We start from the raw sequence: 14,215 nt of genomic DNA, 5'->3' as shown, positions 1-14,215 counted from the left end.
ATGTTAGGATCGGTTCACACAAAACATGTTTGTTACATTTTTATCACAGAAATCATAATCAGATTAGGGCTCTGTCACTTTAAATCCAAATAGTCTGCTGTTGGCCACGCCCCCAAACTCAACGTTTACATTCCCACGAGAAAATGTCTGCAAACAGATGCACAGTTATACAATCGTACAGCTTTGAAAAGCAGAAGTGGAGCCTCGAGTACAACCAACCAGAATGCAGCAAGAGGTTTCTGGATGGAAATTCAACAACAACAAAATGGCTGCTGGAAAACAATGGCTGCTTTTCCAGCATCCATTGTACAGAGCATGCAGCAGAAAAACCAGCTCACAAAATATTCTGGAGCTCTGCTGTGGTTGCTAGGGAACGGGTGGAACTCTGCTGTGGTTGCTAGGGAACAATTTGTCTGCTGATTTGTGAGGCTGGATATTTTTGAAACGGCTCATTTTCCAGACACCAAAAAACTAATTTATAGCCATAAAACAAACTGGATGTTGTTTTTAAGTGCTCGCACTGCAAAAACACAAAATCTTACAAAGTATTATAATTTAGTTTCTAATGCAAATATTTGAGTACAGTTGAAATAAGGTATGAATAGCTTACAAGTAAATTTTCAATAAGAAATATGAGTTTATTTTAAGAGAATAATTTGTTAATATTGGCAGATGAATCCACTCATAAAACTTTTCTCCCTTGTTATAAATGAAATAATCTGCAAATGAAACTTTTACTTTTTACTGTTTCATAAAAACTCAGGAGTTTTTGGCTGAAAAGTTACTTGTAAGTTAGTTTTGTCTCATTTCAAGAAGCAGAAACCTGACAAGAGATACTTGGTAAAGTTTTGTGTTTTTGCAGCTTTTAGAGAATTTCCAAAAATGTGAATTTGGCTCAACAGGTCCAGTCTAACGCATGATGTACCGAGCTGCTGCTGCAGCGGTGAGGCGGGTCAGAACCAGGCGGATTACAAAGGCAGAGCTGGAGCGAGGAGCAGCAGGTGTGGAGACCAGAACACAGGCCGGGTCGGACCGGGTCAGGCCGGGTCGGACCGGGTCGGACTCCCAGATGAAACCGGCAGCAGAAAGTGGGAGCAGCGTCGGCGGAGTCCGGCCGGCCAACAGCTGGCGTCTCTCGGCTCGTTTCATGTCAACACGCGTCTCCAGGTGGATTAATCCGAGCGCCGGGACTTTAATGAAAGCTGTTTATTTTCTCCTGCGTGTTGCTGCGAGATTTAAAGCAGGATGAAGTGATTGAATCAGATCTGATGAAAAAAACAGCAGGCGATGCGACTGCGTTTAATGGAAAAATGAAATCTGACAGGCTTCCCATTTATCCAGGCTGCTCCATCAAAACGAGTTTCTGGCAAACAAAATGTTCTGCTATCTGTGAGCAGCTACTTTAAAACCAAAGCAGGACTCGCAGAAAATGTCACGACTACCAGGAAGCAGCAGGGAGCGTGATTAGAAAACATGACTAAGGGGTACAACGTTTTGCTGCTTATTATTCTATTAAATTATTTATTAAATGCCTGTTTTTTTCATGTAATCTTCTTTTAGACGCTCCCTGCAGGCGTTCCTGACATCCAACCAGCTCTCTGCATCCTTCATCACATCCAGGAACCTCCTCTCCTCCCTGCCAGCTCCGTCTTCACTGGAAATCGCTGATAGTTATTGTGTCTTATTAACGTTTTTCTTGCCTTTCCATTTTTCTGTTGCAGAAACTTGATTTGGAAACAACTATTAAGGTTTTAACTCTCAGCTCTACTTTTCTTTTTGGTAGCAACACAAAACACTGGCTGTACTTTTAAGTTTTGGAAAGTTTCAGAGAAGTTTTAGAAAGAAACTTCGAGGAGTTCAGGGAAAATCATGCACAAGTCGCAGATATTAAGATGCTCCCAGTAGCTGAGGTTATAACAAAACCTATGATTAGATTCGCAGGTGATACAGCGCTCTACTTCACCATGTCACCAGGTAACTCTGAACCCGTCCAAGACAAAACTGAACTATTAAAGACAAACGATCTGAAGTGAGTTATTACAGCTGGAAACTGGAGATCAGGCTGAAATCTGAAGGGTTTGAACCTTCAGAGACACATAAAGACGGTTAGAAAATCAGCCTTCTGTCACCTGAAGAACGTTTCCAGGAAACTTTAAAGATCTGCTGCTGCTGGATCTGATCTGCAGAACCAAACGTCAGTCTGTCTTTCAACCCGTCACCATTTTCCCTCACTTTGCTTTTGTAATCTGTTCTTTTGATTGTTAAATGTTTTATTTTCCTTCTAAAACAAATTTATAAACACATAATCTTTCATTTTCTTGAATAAATAATTCTTCAGATTCACAATTTATTCAAAAGCTTTCAGAAAGTTACTTTAACAAAAATAATCTGCTGCTGTCCAGCCAAGGTGGCTCTTATTAATGAGATTTTCAATCTCTATTCATTTTAATCCAAAGGATTAATGAAAATAAAAAGTGCCTTATAAGTTCTGGAATGTTTTGATGCGTAGCTTGAAAGTTTTGGAAAGTTCCCACCGAGTTTCAGGAATGAAAACTACAGAAACCTGAAAGTTTCAGTTGTTTCTAAACATGAGGACTGATGTTGTGTCTGCAGGAAGAGAAAAGAATGAAAACGTGTTTCTGTCTCCACTAACAGCCTGATGTTCAGGTAAATCATTTAAACTACTTGGAAGGTTTTTTCTCTGATTATGGCATAAAAACTAACAGAAAGAAATTAAGTTTCAAAGTGTAAGTTGTTTGTCCCACCAGAGACTCCGTCCTAAAGTGGAAGATTTAACGGAAATAAATGTTGCAGCGTTAAATTTGTACGTTCCTGATTATGTAAAACGCTGGTTAACAAAAAGTGGAGTTCATTCATTCATTATAACTTTTTCTAAACTTTGTCAAACAAAACAGATTATATAAGAACAAGCAGAAACCACCAGGAATGTTGGAGCGCTGATCAAACAGACGCTGAATTATTAATGCAGCTTCTGCATTTAAAAACATGATTTATGAACATAATCTGGTGTCCTAATTTATTCCAGATGAGAACATTTCCACCATTTTATTCTCATTAAGACGTAACTACAACCACTGAGTCAATAAAGATGATGTAACCAAATAGTTTATTAATCTGTTAAATATTTCTATTAGAATTAAACACAAGTCAAATCCTTACAGATATTTTTAATTAAATTAATAAATGTATTTAGAAATTAAACTGTGTTCATTTAAAAACTGAAACTCCAACAAAATGTATATTTATATCACTTTTATCTAAAGTCTGTAGTGATTTTATTAACTTAATGACTTAAAGCTCAATAAGTTATTAATTGTTTATTTTGTCACCATGACCAAAAATTAAAACATTTTAAGATCTGAACTAAACCAGCAGCTGATTCACAAAATGATAAAATAAAAACTTTCTGCTTCCTGTCCAACATTATTAAAACAGTTTCTAAATCAAAGTTAAAAACTTCAAATCAATACAAAGAATAAAGAACATTATATTATATTAATATATATTATATTAAAACCAGGTTGTGTTTCTAACTAACAGTAAAGCGCTGCTTTCTTCCAGACCTCCGTTGTTACGCTCAGTTAGCTGCTGCTAACAGCGCTAGCAAGGATATTTGCTAAACTCAAGATTTACATGTTTTTCATAAAACAAAGAGGTGAGACTAAACAAATGGTAAAGCATGGAAAAATACAGAACAACAGATTATATTTTCAATTTAATTTCTGCATCTGCTCTTACTGCTGATTACGTAGTTAGCTGCTAACGGAGCTACTGATGCTACTCACTTATTAGTCAACAAATAAAGTGTAACACAGGAACGAATATGCATATTTAAAGTTAATATACTAAGATTAAAATATACATCACACTAGTACAAAATATACTATAATAAAACATTTTTATTTAATTTTATACACTAAACTTCTACTTATTTAGCAAGCTAGCAGCTAGCCACAGCTAATGTTGCAACCAACAGGCAGGGTGTCTACGTTTATGTCATGAACGCAGCACACTCTTCCATTTTATGTATTTAAACTAAAATACAATAAAGCTTGAAAATAATAAACAATCAATTTCTTCAATTCTACACTAAACCACTCTGTTTAGCAAGCTAGCAGCTAGCAGCTAACATAACTAACAGTCCAATCAAGAAGCAGGAAATATATAAGAAAATATACAATCTTACAATTCTTAGAAAAAAGAAATATAGTGGGAAATATTTGTACATTTTTCACTAAATTATTGCTTTCATGTTACTGGCAGGTTAGCTGCTAGCATAGCTAATGGTGCTATTAGCTAGCAGGTTCTATTTAGCAACAACATGGCTTGCTATATATAGTTAGAGAGAAATAATTCCCTATGTAGGTTTCAATACAGCATTTCATATAAAATGTTTTTATATGAAAGGAGGTAAATCCTTCTGCAGAGTTTTTATTCTGGGTTTTGTTGTGACCCTGTGAGGCCATTTCCTGCTGGTCTGAATCACTTCCTGCTTCCTGTGTCCCACCTTGACAGGAGCAATCTGTGAAGCTGAACTCTGAACCGTCTCCTGCTGCTGTGACAAATAAGAGCCCAGGGATCCATCGGCCGCACCAAGGTCGCTCGCCGCGCGCCGTCTCTGACATCATCACATATGTGAGGCGACGGGAACGCTGATGTAAATTATATAGTTGAGCTGCTGTCGGTTTGTGTATGGATCACCCTGCGCCTGCAGCAGCCGCTCACTGAGGAGGCAGGCTGTGGAGCCGTCACCAAACTCGCTTCAAGTCTCATCAGCAAACTTTAGATTTGATTAACTTGGCAAGTAGCGGCTCCAGGTCCGTGTTTTTATAGCTTTAAACAACACAAAGCCAATCAAGCAACAGGCTGCGACCCGTCAGCCAATCAGGTAACAGGCTGCGACCCGTCAGCCAATCAGGTAACAGGCTGCGACCCGTCAGCCAATCAGGTAACAGGCTGCGACCCGTCAGCCAATCAGGTAACAGGCTGCGACCCGTCAGCCAATCAGGTAACAGGCTGCGACCTGTCAGCCAATCAGGTAACAGGCTGCGACCCGTCAGCCAATCAGGTAACAGGCTGCGACCCGTCAGCCAATCAGATAACAGGCTGCGACCCGTCAGCCAATCAGGTAACAGGCTGCGACCCGTCAGCCAATCAGGTAACAGGCTGCGACCCGTCAGCCAATCAGGTAACAGGCTGTGACCCTTCAGCCAACCAGGTAACAGGCTGCGACCCGTCAGCCAATCAGATAACAGGCTGCGACCCATCAGCCAATCAGCTAACAGGCTGCAGGTCTTTGGTTCCAGCGTTCCCTCTCTCAGTATTTAAACCCTCCTGCTCTCTTCCTTTCCGGTTTTTCCAGTTAAATCTCCTGTTTTTTCCCTGCTGTCATTTTCCTCTGGTTTCCTGTTTTTCATTCGCCTCTGGCTCCCTGTGTTCCCTGAGGTTTTTTCATTAAAATATTATCAGCTCTCTGCTTCTCACACATCATGACATTAACTAATTTAACAAACACCTAGCTTGAAATCAACCTGGCATTAACATCTTAATTCAAAGTGAAATGAAAATATTAGTTAACACATTTATTGAATAAAATACTAATTGGTAAAGGTGGATATTCGCACTGATGGCATGGAATCGTAATCAAAACTAAAGTTCTGTAAGAAACTGAAAAATTCCTCTTGGTGTTTTTTTAACATCAGTACCTTCAGGTTTTCTTTTGAACGACCTGGTATTGTTTTTATACATCATTACTTGGTCAGCTAAGAACTTTGAGGTCATGTTAGAGCAAATAACCATTTGTTTACATGCAGTGCCTTGCTGACCACTAGGGGGCCCCACAGATTCAGCTCCACTGTGTTTAAAAAGAAAGCAGCCAGAAGCTTTTCTGTTTGTGATGAACTTAGTTTGCATCTTTGTTTATCTTTATTAAAAGGCTCAAAACGACTCGGGTAATAAGATGGAAATCCCGGCCAGCAGGCAGCAGCATTAGAGGGATTTGTGGGATGATTTTTCCTCCTTCTTTACCTTGGGACCAATTATTATCCACGTCTGGTGGTCAAGCTACACTTTTCCTCGCTGCCATTAAGCAGGATTTGTCCGAATCCTCCGAGTCGACTGCTAATTAGCAACCGGCTGGACTGAAAGCTGGTTTCCGTCCAACACCACGGCAGTACATTCAGGAACTTAACGAGGACAGTTTTTAAGGCCAAGACTTTGAGTTTTAGCACAACATGAACAAGTTGTTATTGAGTTAGACTGAAAGCAGTTTGCACAGAAGGAAAGGAGGTCATGGTGGGAAAAAGACAACTGCAGTAAATCTGGTTTGGAGGAAAAACTCCCAAAAAGTGGCTACATATTTTAAATTAATGCAGATTTATGAATAAAATGTTCCAGCTGAGACTAGCAGGAATATTTTCCAACCTTTGAACTTGTTTATATTTCAAACCACAACCTTTGTTGTATTTCATTGGGATTTAACATGACCAAACACATAACTGTGAAGAAGAAGCATAATTCATGGTTTTACAAACGAGGAGCGTAAGATGTTCTGTAGGCTGTTTTCCCCCTGACAGTCCTGTAAATGTGGTTCTACTGGAACCAGAACTTCATCATCTGCTCCACCTCCAGCTGCTGTGGTTCTGACCCAAACCAACCTGTTCCCCTCCTGGCCTGTGGGGGCGCTGCACCAAGAACCACTGAAGGAAACGACACAAAAACCTCTGAAGACACTGAGAGCAACTTCCTTCTTCACCAGATGGAAACAAGATGGAGGCGTCAGATTTTAGTGTTGGAGGATTTCTTGACTGATTTCTCCCGCTAGTGCTAGACTAGCATGTTTGTTTTGGTTGTATTTACCCAGAATGCCCTGCGCTGTAGTCCACTTCCTGCTTTTGGAGCGGACTACAGCAGAATATGCATCCTGAACCAGAGTTCACTGCAATCAGACTGAGGCTGAGTTTTGTAGATGGATCAGAGTTCACTGTTTGGTCCAATTACGTATTCACACCTCCTCGAACGAACCGGACTTTCCAGGCAAACAGACCGGACCGGAGCGGACCGGAGTCGGGTCAAAGCGGACCGGAGTTGGGTCAAAGTGGACTGAACCGGTGTCCAGCATCCTGACAATGAAACACGGTGGAGGAAGCATCATGCTGTGGGACCAGGAAGCTGGTTGGAGTTGATTGAAGGTTGATGGAGGTAAATCTTGAAGAACACCACCGTACACCCAGCAAGCTTTACATCAAAGCACACTGATAGATATGAGTGGCCTAGTCAAAGTCTAGACCTAAATCCAAAAGATCTGAAAATTGATTGTAGAAACTTGCAGCCGGATCTGGTTCTAGAAAGTTCTGACCCAGAAGAGGGTGCAAGTAAATGTAGTCCACACTTTTCAGATTTTACTTTGACAGCGCCACCAACTCTTCATCTGTCGTTTGGAGACGTTCATCGTGTTTTCCGGTTCCATTTCATCCTGTAAGCGAGGAAGCTTCCACTCCTCGGTTCTGGTTCTGCTCAGTCTTATCTCCTGTCTGGGTTTCTGTGAGCCTTCAGAGTTTCTAATTAATTCACAGTTTACGCTCCGTTCTGGGCACAGAGGCTCCAACACGCCGGCAGACTGCTAATTGAATTTTTAAGCCTCTCTTGTTAATTAGCATTTTGCCTTGTAATGTGTGTGACGTGAATGTCATTTAGGAACAACTAATTTGTGTTTAAGCATGCCTGTGTGTGTGTGTGTGTGTGTGTGTGTGGGTGGGTGTGTGTGTGTGTGTGCGTGTGTGTGTGTGTGTGAACATTTTACATGCTTTCTGAGGCTCGTTTACAGAAACTGTGGCCTCGCCTGCAGTGTTTCGTTTTAATGAGACCAGTCACACAAACACGCTTAGAAATCAAAAGTAAAGTTATTATTTTTTTAAAAGTCATATAATATCTTCTAGCAGCTTTAAGGTTTAGTTATTAAACAGCATCTGATCACGACACAGCTTCACCTGCAGCCTTGAAACGTTTCTTCTTCTGTGGTTTTGCCTGCACAGGCGCGCCGCGGCCGTTGGCCAGCCATCTTTAGTTGAAGCGTCGCTCCAGAGAGCGAACATACGAGCAGCAGATGAATCAGAGTGGGTCGGGTCCAAATGTTTGTTCTGATGGGAAGCCGAGCAGCAAACTGCATCATCTTTACTCCTAATATCAGATAATGAGCCGAGTAAATATTAAGAGCCTGGAGTCTTTCTGGATTTAGAGCATGGCCAGCTTCTCTCTGGGTAAAAACACGACTGAAGGAAAAGTTTGGACCTCTGCAGGTCTAGAGGCCACGCCCCCTAAAATAATGCAAAGAATTCTACTAAAGCAGGCGGAGTCAACACAAGGGGGCGTGGCCTAGTGTGGGAATGACTGTGGCTAAATTTAGCAACTTCAATTTTGAGAAAACAACAAGCGACAAATCTCCCAAATATTTTCAGTGTTTTATGGCAACAAAACGTGAAGGGTGGCTTGCTTTCAGGGTTTCTGCAGGTTTCACCTGCTCACATTTAAGACTTTTTCAGTCCATCATGAAAGAAACGTACAAAACAAAATCATATTTTACATCGTAGAGCCAAGTTATGGTTTGGGTTTGCAACAGAAGTGAGCCAGTGGCGAAGACAAACGTCATCCAGCTAATTGGTGATAAGTTACACTTACCAATAGGAGACTAAAAAACCAAAAGGGTTTATTAGCCGCTAGTTAGCATTAGCCTCAACCTCCTTAAGCCACAGAATGACATCAAGATGTTGGCATGCGGCTCAGACTTTTGCCTGACAGAAAAGCCCCACAAGATTACAAAATATAACGTTAAACTGTTTTGTCTCGACAGAATTTAAGACATAAAACTGAAATATTTAAGACCAACTAACATTTTTAAATGAAATCAAGACATTTCAAAGTCTTTGCAGTAAATTTAAGACTTTTTAAGCTCTGCGTCATCAACCGCCTGCAGTCCCATCCAGTCCACTTTGTGTTCACATCACTGATCAATCACTGATCAACGCTACGATCAATGCTAGCAATGCTAACTAGTCCACGTCCTGACTCACCACCAGGGGGCGTGGCACAGAGAGAGGGCGCTACAGCCGAACATAAACATCAACTGTTGGAAAATTAAAATGCAGTACCACTGTTCAACACAAAGAGGGCAGCACTGAGACGGTTTTAGGATAAATATGGCTGAATTAAACAGATTTATAGAGAAACGTTACAATTTGAACCAAAACATAAAGATAAAAACAATAAGAACCAACTTCTGCTCAGCTGCAGAAATAAAAACGTAGCTTTAAGGAGCTCGCTGGACCTCCAGTCAACCTCTTCACCATTTTCTGAGCAACTTTTACCAACAAGCAGTAAGAAGCTCAGCAATATCAATATTTCCAACCTTTGTTTCTACAAATCACATTTTTCTAACTTCCTGTCCTGTCGCAGCTAATCGAAGCAGAACGGCTGAGAAAAGAAAAGAATGGTTCCTGTGTTTTGCGTCAGTCAGAATCCCAGTGTCTTCCTAAATCCAGGAGATTATCTCTGCCTCAGTGTGGAGACAGGAGGATGTACAGTGGAAGATTAGAGGAACATCACAGATTATATTAAAATACGCGCTGTAATAACGTAACGCTTCGAAATCTAATTTTCCAGGATTATTGTCCGCCTTGTTGCGTCTCCTCTGCTGCTCAGACAGGAAAACATTCCTGCTGGAAATAAACGGATTGATGTGAACCTGCAGAGGTAAAAAGTTTGGGGATTATTCTCCACACCTGGTCCAGATGTTTCGCCAACGTTAGCCGAACCACAGAGATGCTCTTAAGCCGCCGCCGCTGCTGCGCCTCTGTCTGTTAATGCGCTCCATAAACGGTATTGATCTGAAGCCACCCAGCACTTTGTAAATTACATTACAGGTGAGTTACTTCAGCTCTATTAAATGAATATGAGCAGAGAAGCCGATGCAGGACGATAAGCAGCAGAACTACCAAGGGCGGGTCAAGGAAACGGAAACATCCGGAGAAATTCACCCGAAAAACAACTCAAAGCTTCAGCTAAAACTGGAAACAAAAACCCAACTTAGCACAGAAACTCCCACAGCGCTAAAAAAGAAGCTCTCGCCACTAAACATTCAAAATAATGGAAATCTGTTAAGATGGCCACTGAAATCAGGAAAAATTGGTTTTTGCACTAAAATCTGCAATTAGTTAAAAATGTTGGTGTCAATGGAGATGATGATAGTAACTACATATAATTTCTTGATCTCTTGTTTCCTTTTTCTTGAAGACATAATTTTTCAAAATGGCCGCCAGGCTGTAATGGAGAACACATGATTACAATGGGCAGCAGCTGTGGACAGCTAATCAACAAGGCAGGTTCACTAACCGCTAATTCACTAAACCAGAGTCTTAGCTCTGCTAACACTAAAATGCTAACTCATAAAATTAGCTATGCTAACATTTAACAGCTAAACATAATACAATTAGCAGAGGCTAACACTAAAACACCTCTTCTTGAGGCTAAACATCTCAAGAATTAGGGAAAGCTAATGCTAAACACATAATAAAATTAGCAGAAGCTAACGTTAAACTGCTAAATGCAATAAAAGTAGTAGATGCTAATGCTAACCATTGAGAGACATCATCTTCCTCCAGTTGACGACTGGTGTGAGACTCGCTAACAGCAAACTCCTCAGTTTCTGGTTTTGCTACATGTGATGTCATAAAGTTTGTCCAAATCATAAAAAAGGGGAAAATTTGGCAACTATTGGCTTTAAAACGTAAAAAATGGCGGCCATGTTGGAAAATGGCCATGATCCTGACATTCATGAAGCTAATGTGAAATAAAAAACCTTTAAAACCTTAAAGGTTAGCATGTTGTTACAGTAATATGCTGCGGTCACAGTCAGACCGTCTCATCAGATTAATAACGAATAAAAATGGCGGTGCGTTTTCTCACCGGCCACTGTGACCTTCGCCGTCCGGCTGACGATGCTTCCCAGCCCGTCCAGCGTGGCGAGGCATTGGTACTCCCCTTCGTCGGGCCGGTGGTGCCGGGAGTGCACCACGTTCTGCACCGTCAGCGTGCCGTTCTCCAGCTGCCGGCGCCGCTCGTCCACCACCGCGCTCAGCAGGACGCCATCTTTACGCCACGTGATGGAGGCGGGGCCCGCCGCCGCCGAGCCCGCCTGGGCCTGGCAGTCCAGTTGCAGCGTCCCGCCCCGCACCGTTACCGTGTCCTGGGGCTCCACGGTGAAGGAGAAGGCCACAAAGCCAGGGCTGGGCGACGAGGAAGAGGAAGACGATGGAGCGTCGGAGGCTGGAGGAGAGGAAGAGGAAGAGGAAGAGGAGTCGGTCATTTCATCCAATAAAACCACCTGAACTCTGGGAGCCATGTTGTTTCCAACACCACACACAGCTTGTTGTTGTTCTTATTGTTCTGCAAACAAACCCAAACTCATGCAGACAAGCCTGTAAACAAACACCAAGAAGCAGAGAAAGGAACCGTACTTTGACTAGACTGTTCCTCCAATCAACAGAAACAAGCAGTGGGACTCAGAAATTATTATTAATGTTCTGAAAATGATTAAGCAAAAATATTTATGTGTTAAATTAGTTTGGAGGATAAAAACAACAGAAGCTAAAACAACATTGTGCTTATTGGAAGCTAATGCTAAAGAGCTAACTTCAATTCAATTATATCTGCCTTTGAAAAACTACAAAAATCAAGAAATGAATTTATTCTGAAATAATGTTCATTATCTCTAAGGCCTTTAGATATTGGATTTAAATCCGTGTTTATATCTGAACTGCTGCGTAAACTTTCTGTTAACCCTTCAAAATAAGAGCATTTGAAGCATTCTTAGCAATCAACAAACCTTAACACAGAACAGCCAAAAAATGTATTTATGGGAAGCTAAGTGTGCTAAATGTTTTCAGAGTTAGAAAATATGCTAAGCTGAAAATTAGCTCAGCCATCAGCGCATTAGCAGGAGCGTGCTATCTCTGGTCAATGACCTTTGACCCTCTTCTGGGTGATACAGTAATTTACTCCAACGGCGTTTAATGGCCGACCGTCCAGAACCCACCAGAACCGTTTATCTTTAGAAACGTTCCTTTCTGCTCATCAGTTTTGTGGAGGACGCTCTGACGCGCTGCGCCGCCTCGGCTTCAAAGCCCACCGGTCCGGTCTGATCCGGCCCGACCGGCGCTGGTACCGCTAACATCCTGCAGCTAAATATTTCCTCACACTCATTCTGCCTTTAATGTTTGGAGGCTTTGAAGTAAAAACTCTGCAGGTTTGTTGTTTTCAAACAGAGTCTTTAATTTTGGGGTTTTGCTGAGTTCTGCTGCAGCAGCCTGACCCAGACGCTCCGCAGGTCCGTAACTCCTCGTTCCTCTCAGAGCCTCCTGAGCCTCTCCTTTGTTTCATGATGTGTTTTTGTTGCTTAATGCCGCGTGAGGCGGCGGCGGCGGCGTCTCCGCAGGCCTTTGATGTCGTCGCTGCTAAAAGGCCTTTCATCGTGATCAGAGAGTCGGTTTGTTGAGTCAAAGCGGCGCTCGGCGGCGGCGGCGGCGTTCCCTGGAAGGGCTGAGAGGAGGAAGGGAACGACACGCATCATGACTCGACTGGGAGGCGGCAGATACACGCCATCTTTAAAGATGGAGGGAGGGGAACAGAAACAGGTTCTGTCTGCTGAATCAACCTTTGACCCCCTTTACAGAAAATGCTACAAAATATGTAGAAAACATAAACTTCACAATGTTTTTACTCACTATTCAATAATTATTACACTTATTTAGCATAACTGCTAACTCACTGTCTGATATTATATGGAGTTTTGTTACGGAAAATAAAATATTATCAGATAATAAAATTTTTCAACACAATCACCTCTTGACTGTAAGAAAATATTTTATATCACATCAAATGTAATTTTATTACCACAGTTCTGAAAGTTTTTTGCGTGCTGGACTAAGCTAGCTAAAGCAGCCAATCACAGCGCCGGAGCGCCCCCTGGCGGCCACTGAGTGTGTAACAGGTTTCTGGGTCTACAGGGATAAACAGCCGAGCAGGACCATCAGATTAAAAACAGGAAGAAAAGAGGAGGAAATATCCACCAAACAAAGGAAGAACAAGGAAACTTCTGAGTCTGAAAACGTCAAAATTTGATAGAAATAAGTTCAGAAATGTTGAGATTAATTTTATTTTAAAAATGTAGGACAAAAAAAAACAACAAAAAAACAAAAAAAATCTAAGAAAATTTCTAGAAATTTCTTTTTAATTTCTGATTTTGAAATGTCAAAAATATTTAACTCTTTTAAATTTTCTAAAATACAAAATTTTAGTTCCAACTTTTTTCTAGTAAATTTTCATATTTCAGAAACTCTGAAATTTTCTCTTTTTTTCCAGATAATTTCTCAGATTAATCTAAAAATTTAAAATTTTTTCTAGCAACTTTTGAAACTCAGAAATTTCCTAATTTTTTGTAGAAACTTTATTTGATTTTTTTGCTGTAAATTTATTAATATTTTTGGTCCTAATAGGCCTCCATACAGAGACAGTAAAGCAGCTAATGTGAAGCATTTCCTGTTATTTTATTTTAATTTTGTATCTGTAACAAAAGTGGAATATTTTCCGTATTTTGAAACGTTGGTTGTTTGAGCAGCGAGATTTTTTATTTTGCAAGGCATCATGGGAAAACCCAGGAGAACAATATTAAACAGCAGGTCTGCAGGTTCAGAGCGCCGCTATAAATCACCTCAGCGTCCAATCACAGGTGTCCCTCCTTCACTCTTCATCCCTCCTTCCTCTCTCTCCTCTTCCTTCTCTCTTTTCCTTCATGGTTTCCTCCTTATTGATTCCCCCCTCCCTCTCTATCAGTAAATCACTTTCCTGACAGCTCAATCTGTATTCACTTCCACTGCTCACACACACACACACACACACACACACACACACAGCTGGGCAGCGTGCCCTTGTACTCTTCGTCCTGCAGTTTGATGCTATCACTCTCTGTCGCCGTTTCTTCATATTTCATCTGAAACATTGAGCTGCTCTTCACTTCATGTTTGAAGACAAATCTTTTCTGTTACTGCTTCGGTTTTATTTTTTATTTTTTGCAGCCCTTCTGAATATTTTAGGGCCTTCAGGGGGAAAAAGCAGAATGATTTTCTGGAAAATGTCGGGTTTT

At 41.2% G+C, this 14,215-nt stretch overlaps 1 protein-coding gene across 4 annotated transcripts in view; it reads right to left on the bottom strand.

Annotated features, from left to right (window-relative positions):
* Positions 1-14,215, bottom strand: part of dcc (DCC netrin 1 receptor) — a 156,617-nt gene that overhangs the window by 88,454 nt on the left and 53,948 nt on the right. For all 4 annotated transcript variants that reach the window (XM_032570623.1, XM_032570622.1, XM_032570626.1 and 1 more), the window contains exon 2: positions 10,981-11,340. In XM_032570623.1, coding sequence (XP_032426514.1) covers positions 10,981-11,340 — 360 coding nt within the window. The remainder of the gene's footprint in view (positions 1-10,980; positions 11,341-14,215) is intronic.

Source organism: Xiphophorus hellerii, chromosome 8 (assembly GCF_003331165.1).
Source record: "Xiphophorus hellerii strain 12219 chromosome 8, Xiphophorus_hellerii-4.1, whole genome shotgun sequence".
In the NCBI taxonomy this organism is placed as follows: Eukaryota; Metazoa; Chordata; class Actinopteri; order Cyprinodontiformes; family Poeciliidae; genus Xiphophorus; species Xiphophorus hellerii.
This window is presented reverse-complemented; position numbering and strand designations above follow the sequence as displayed.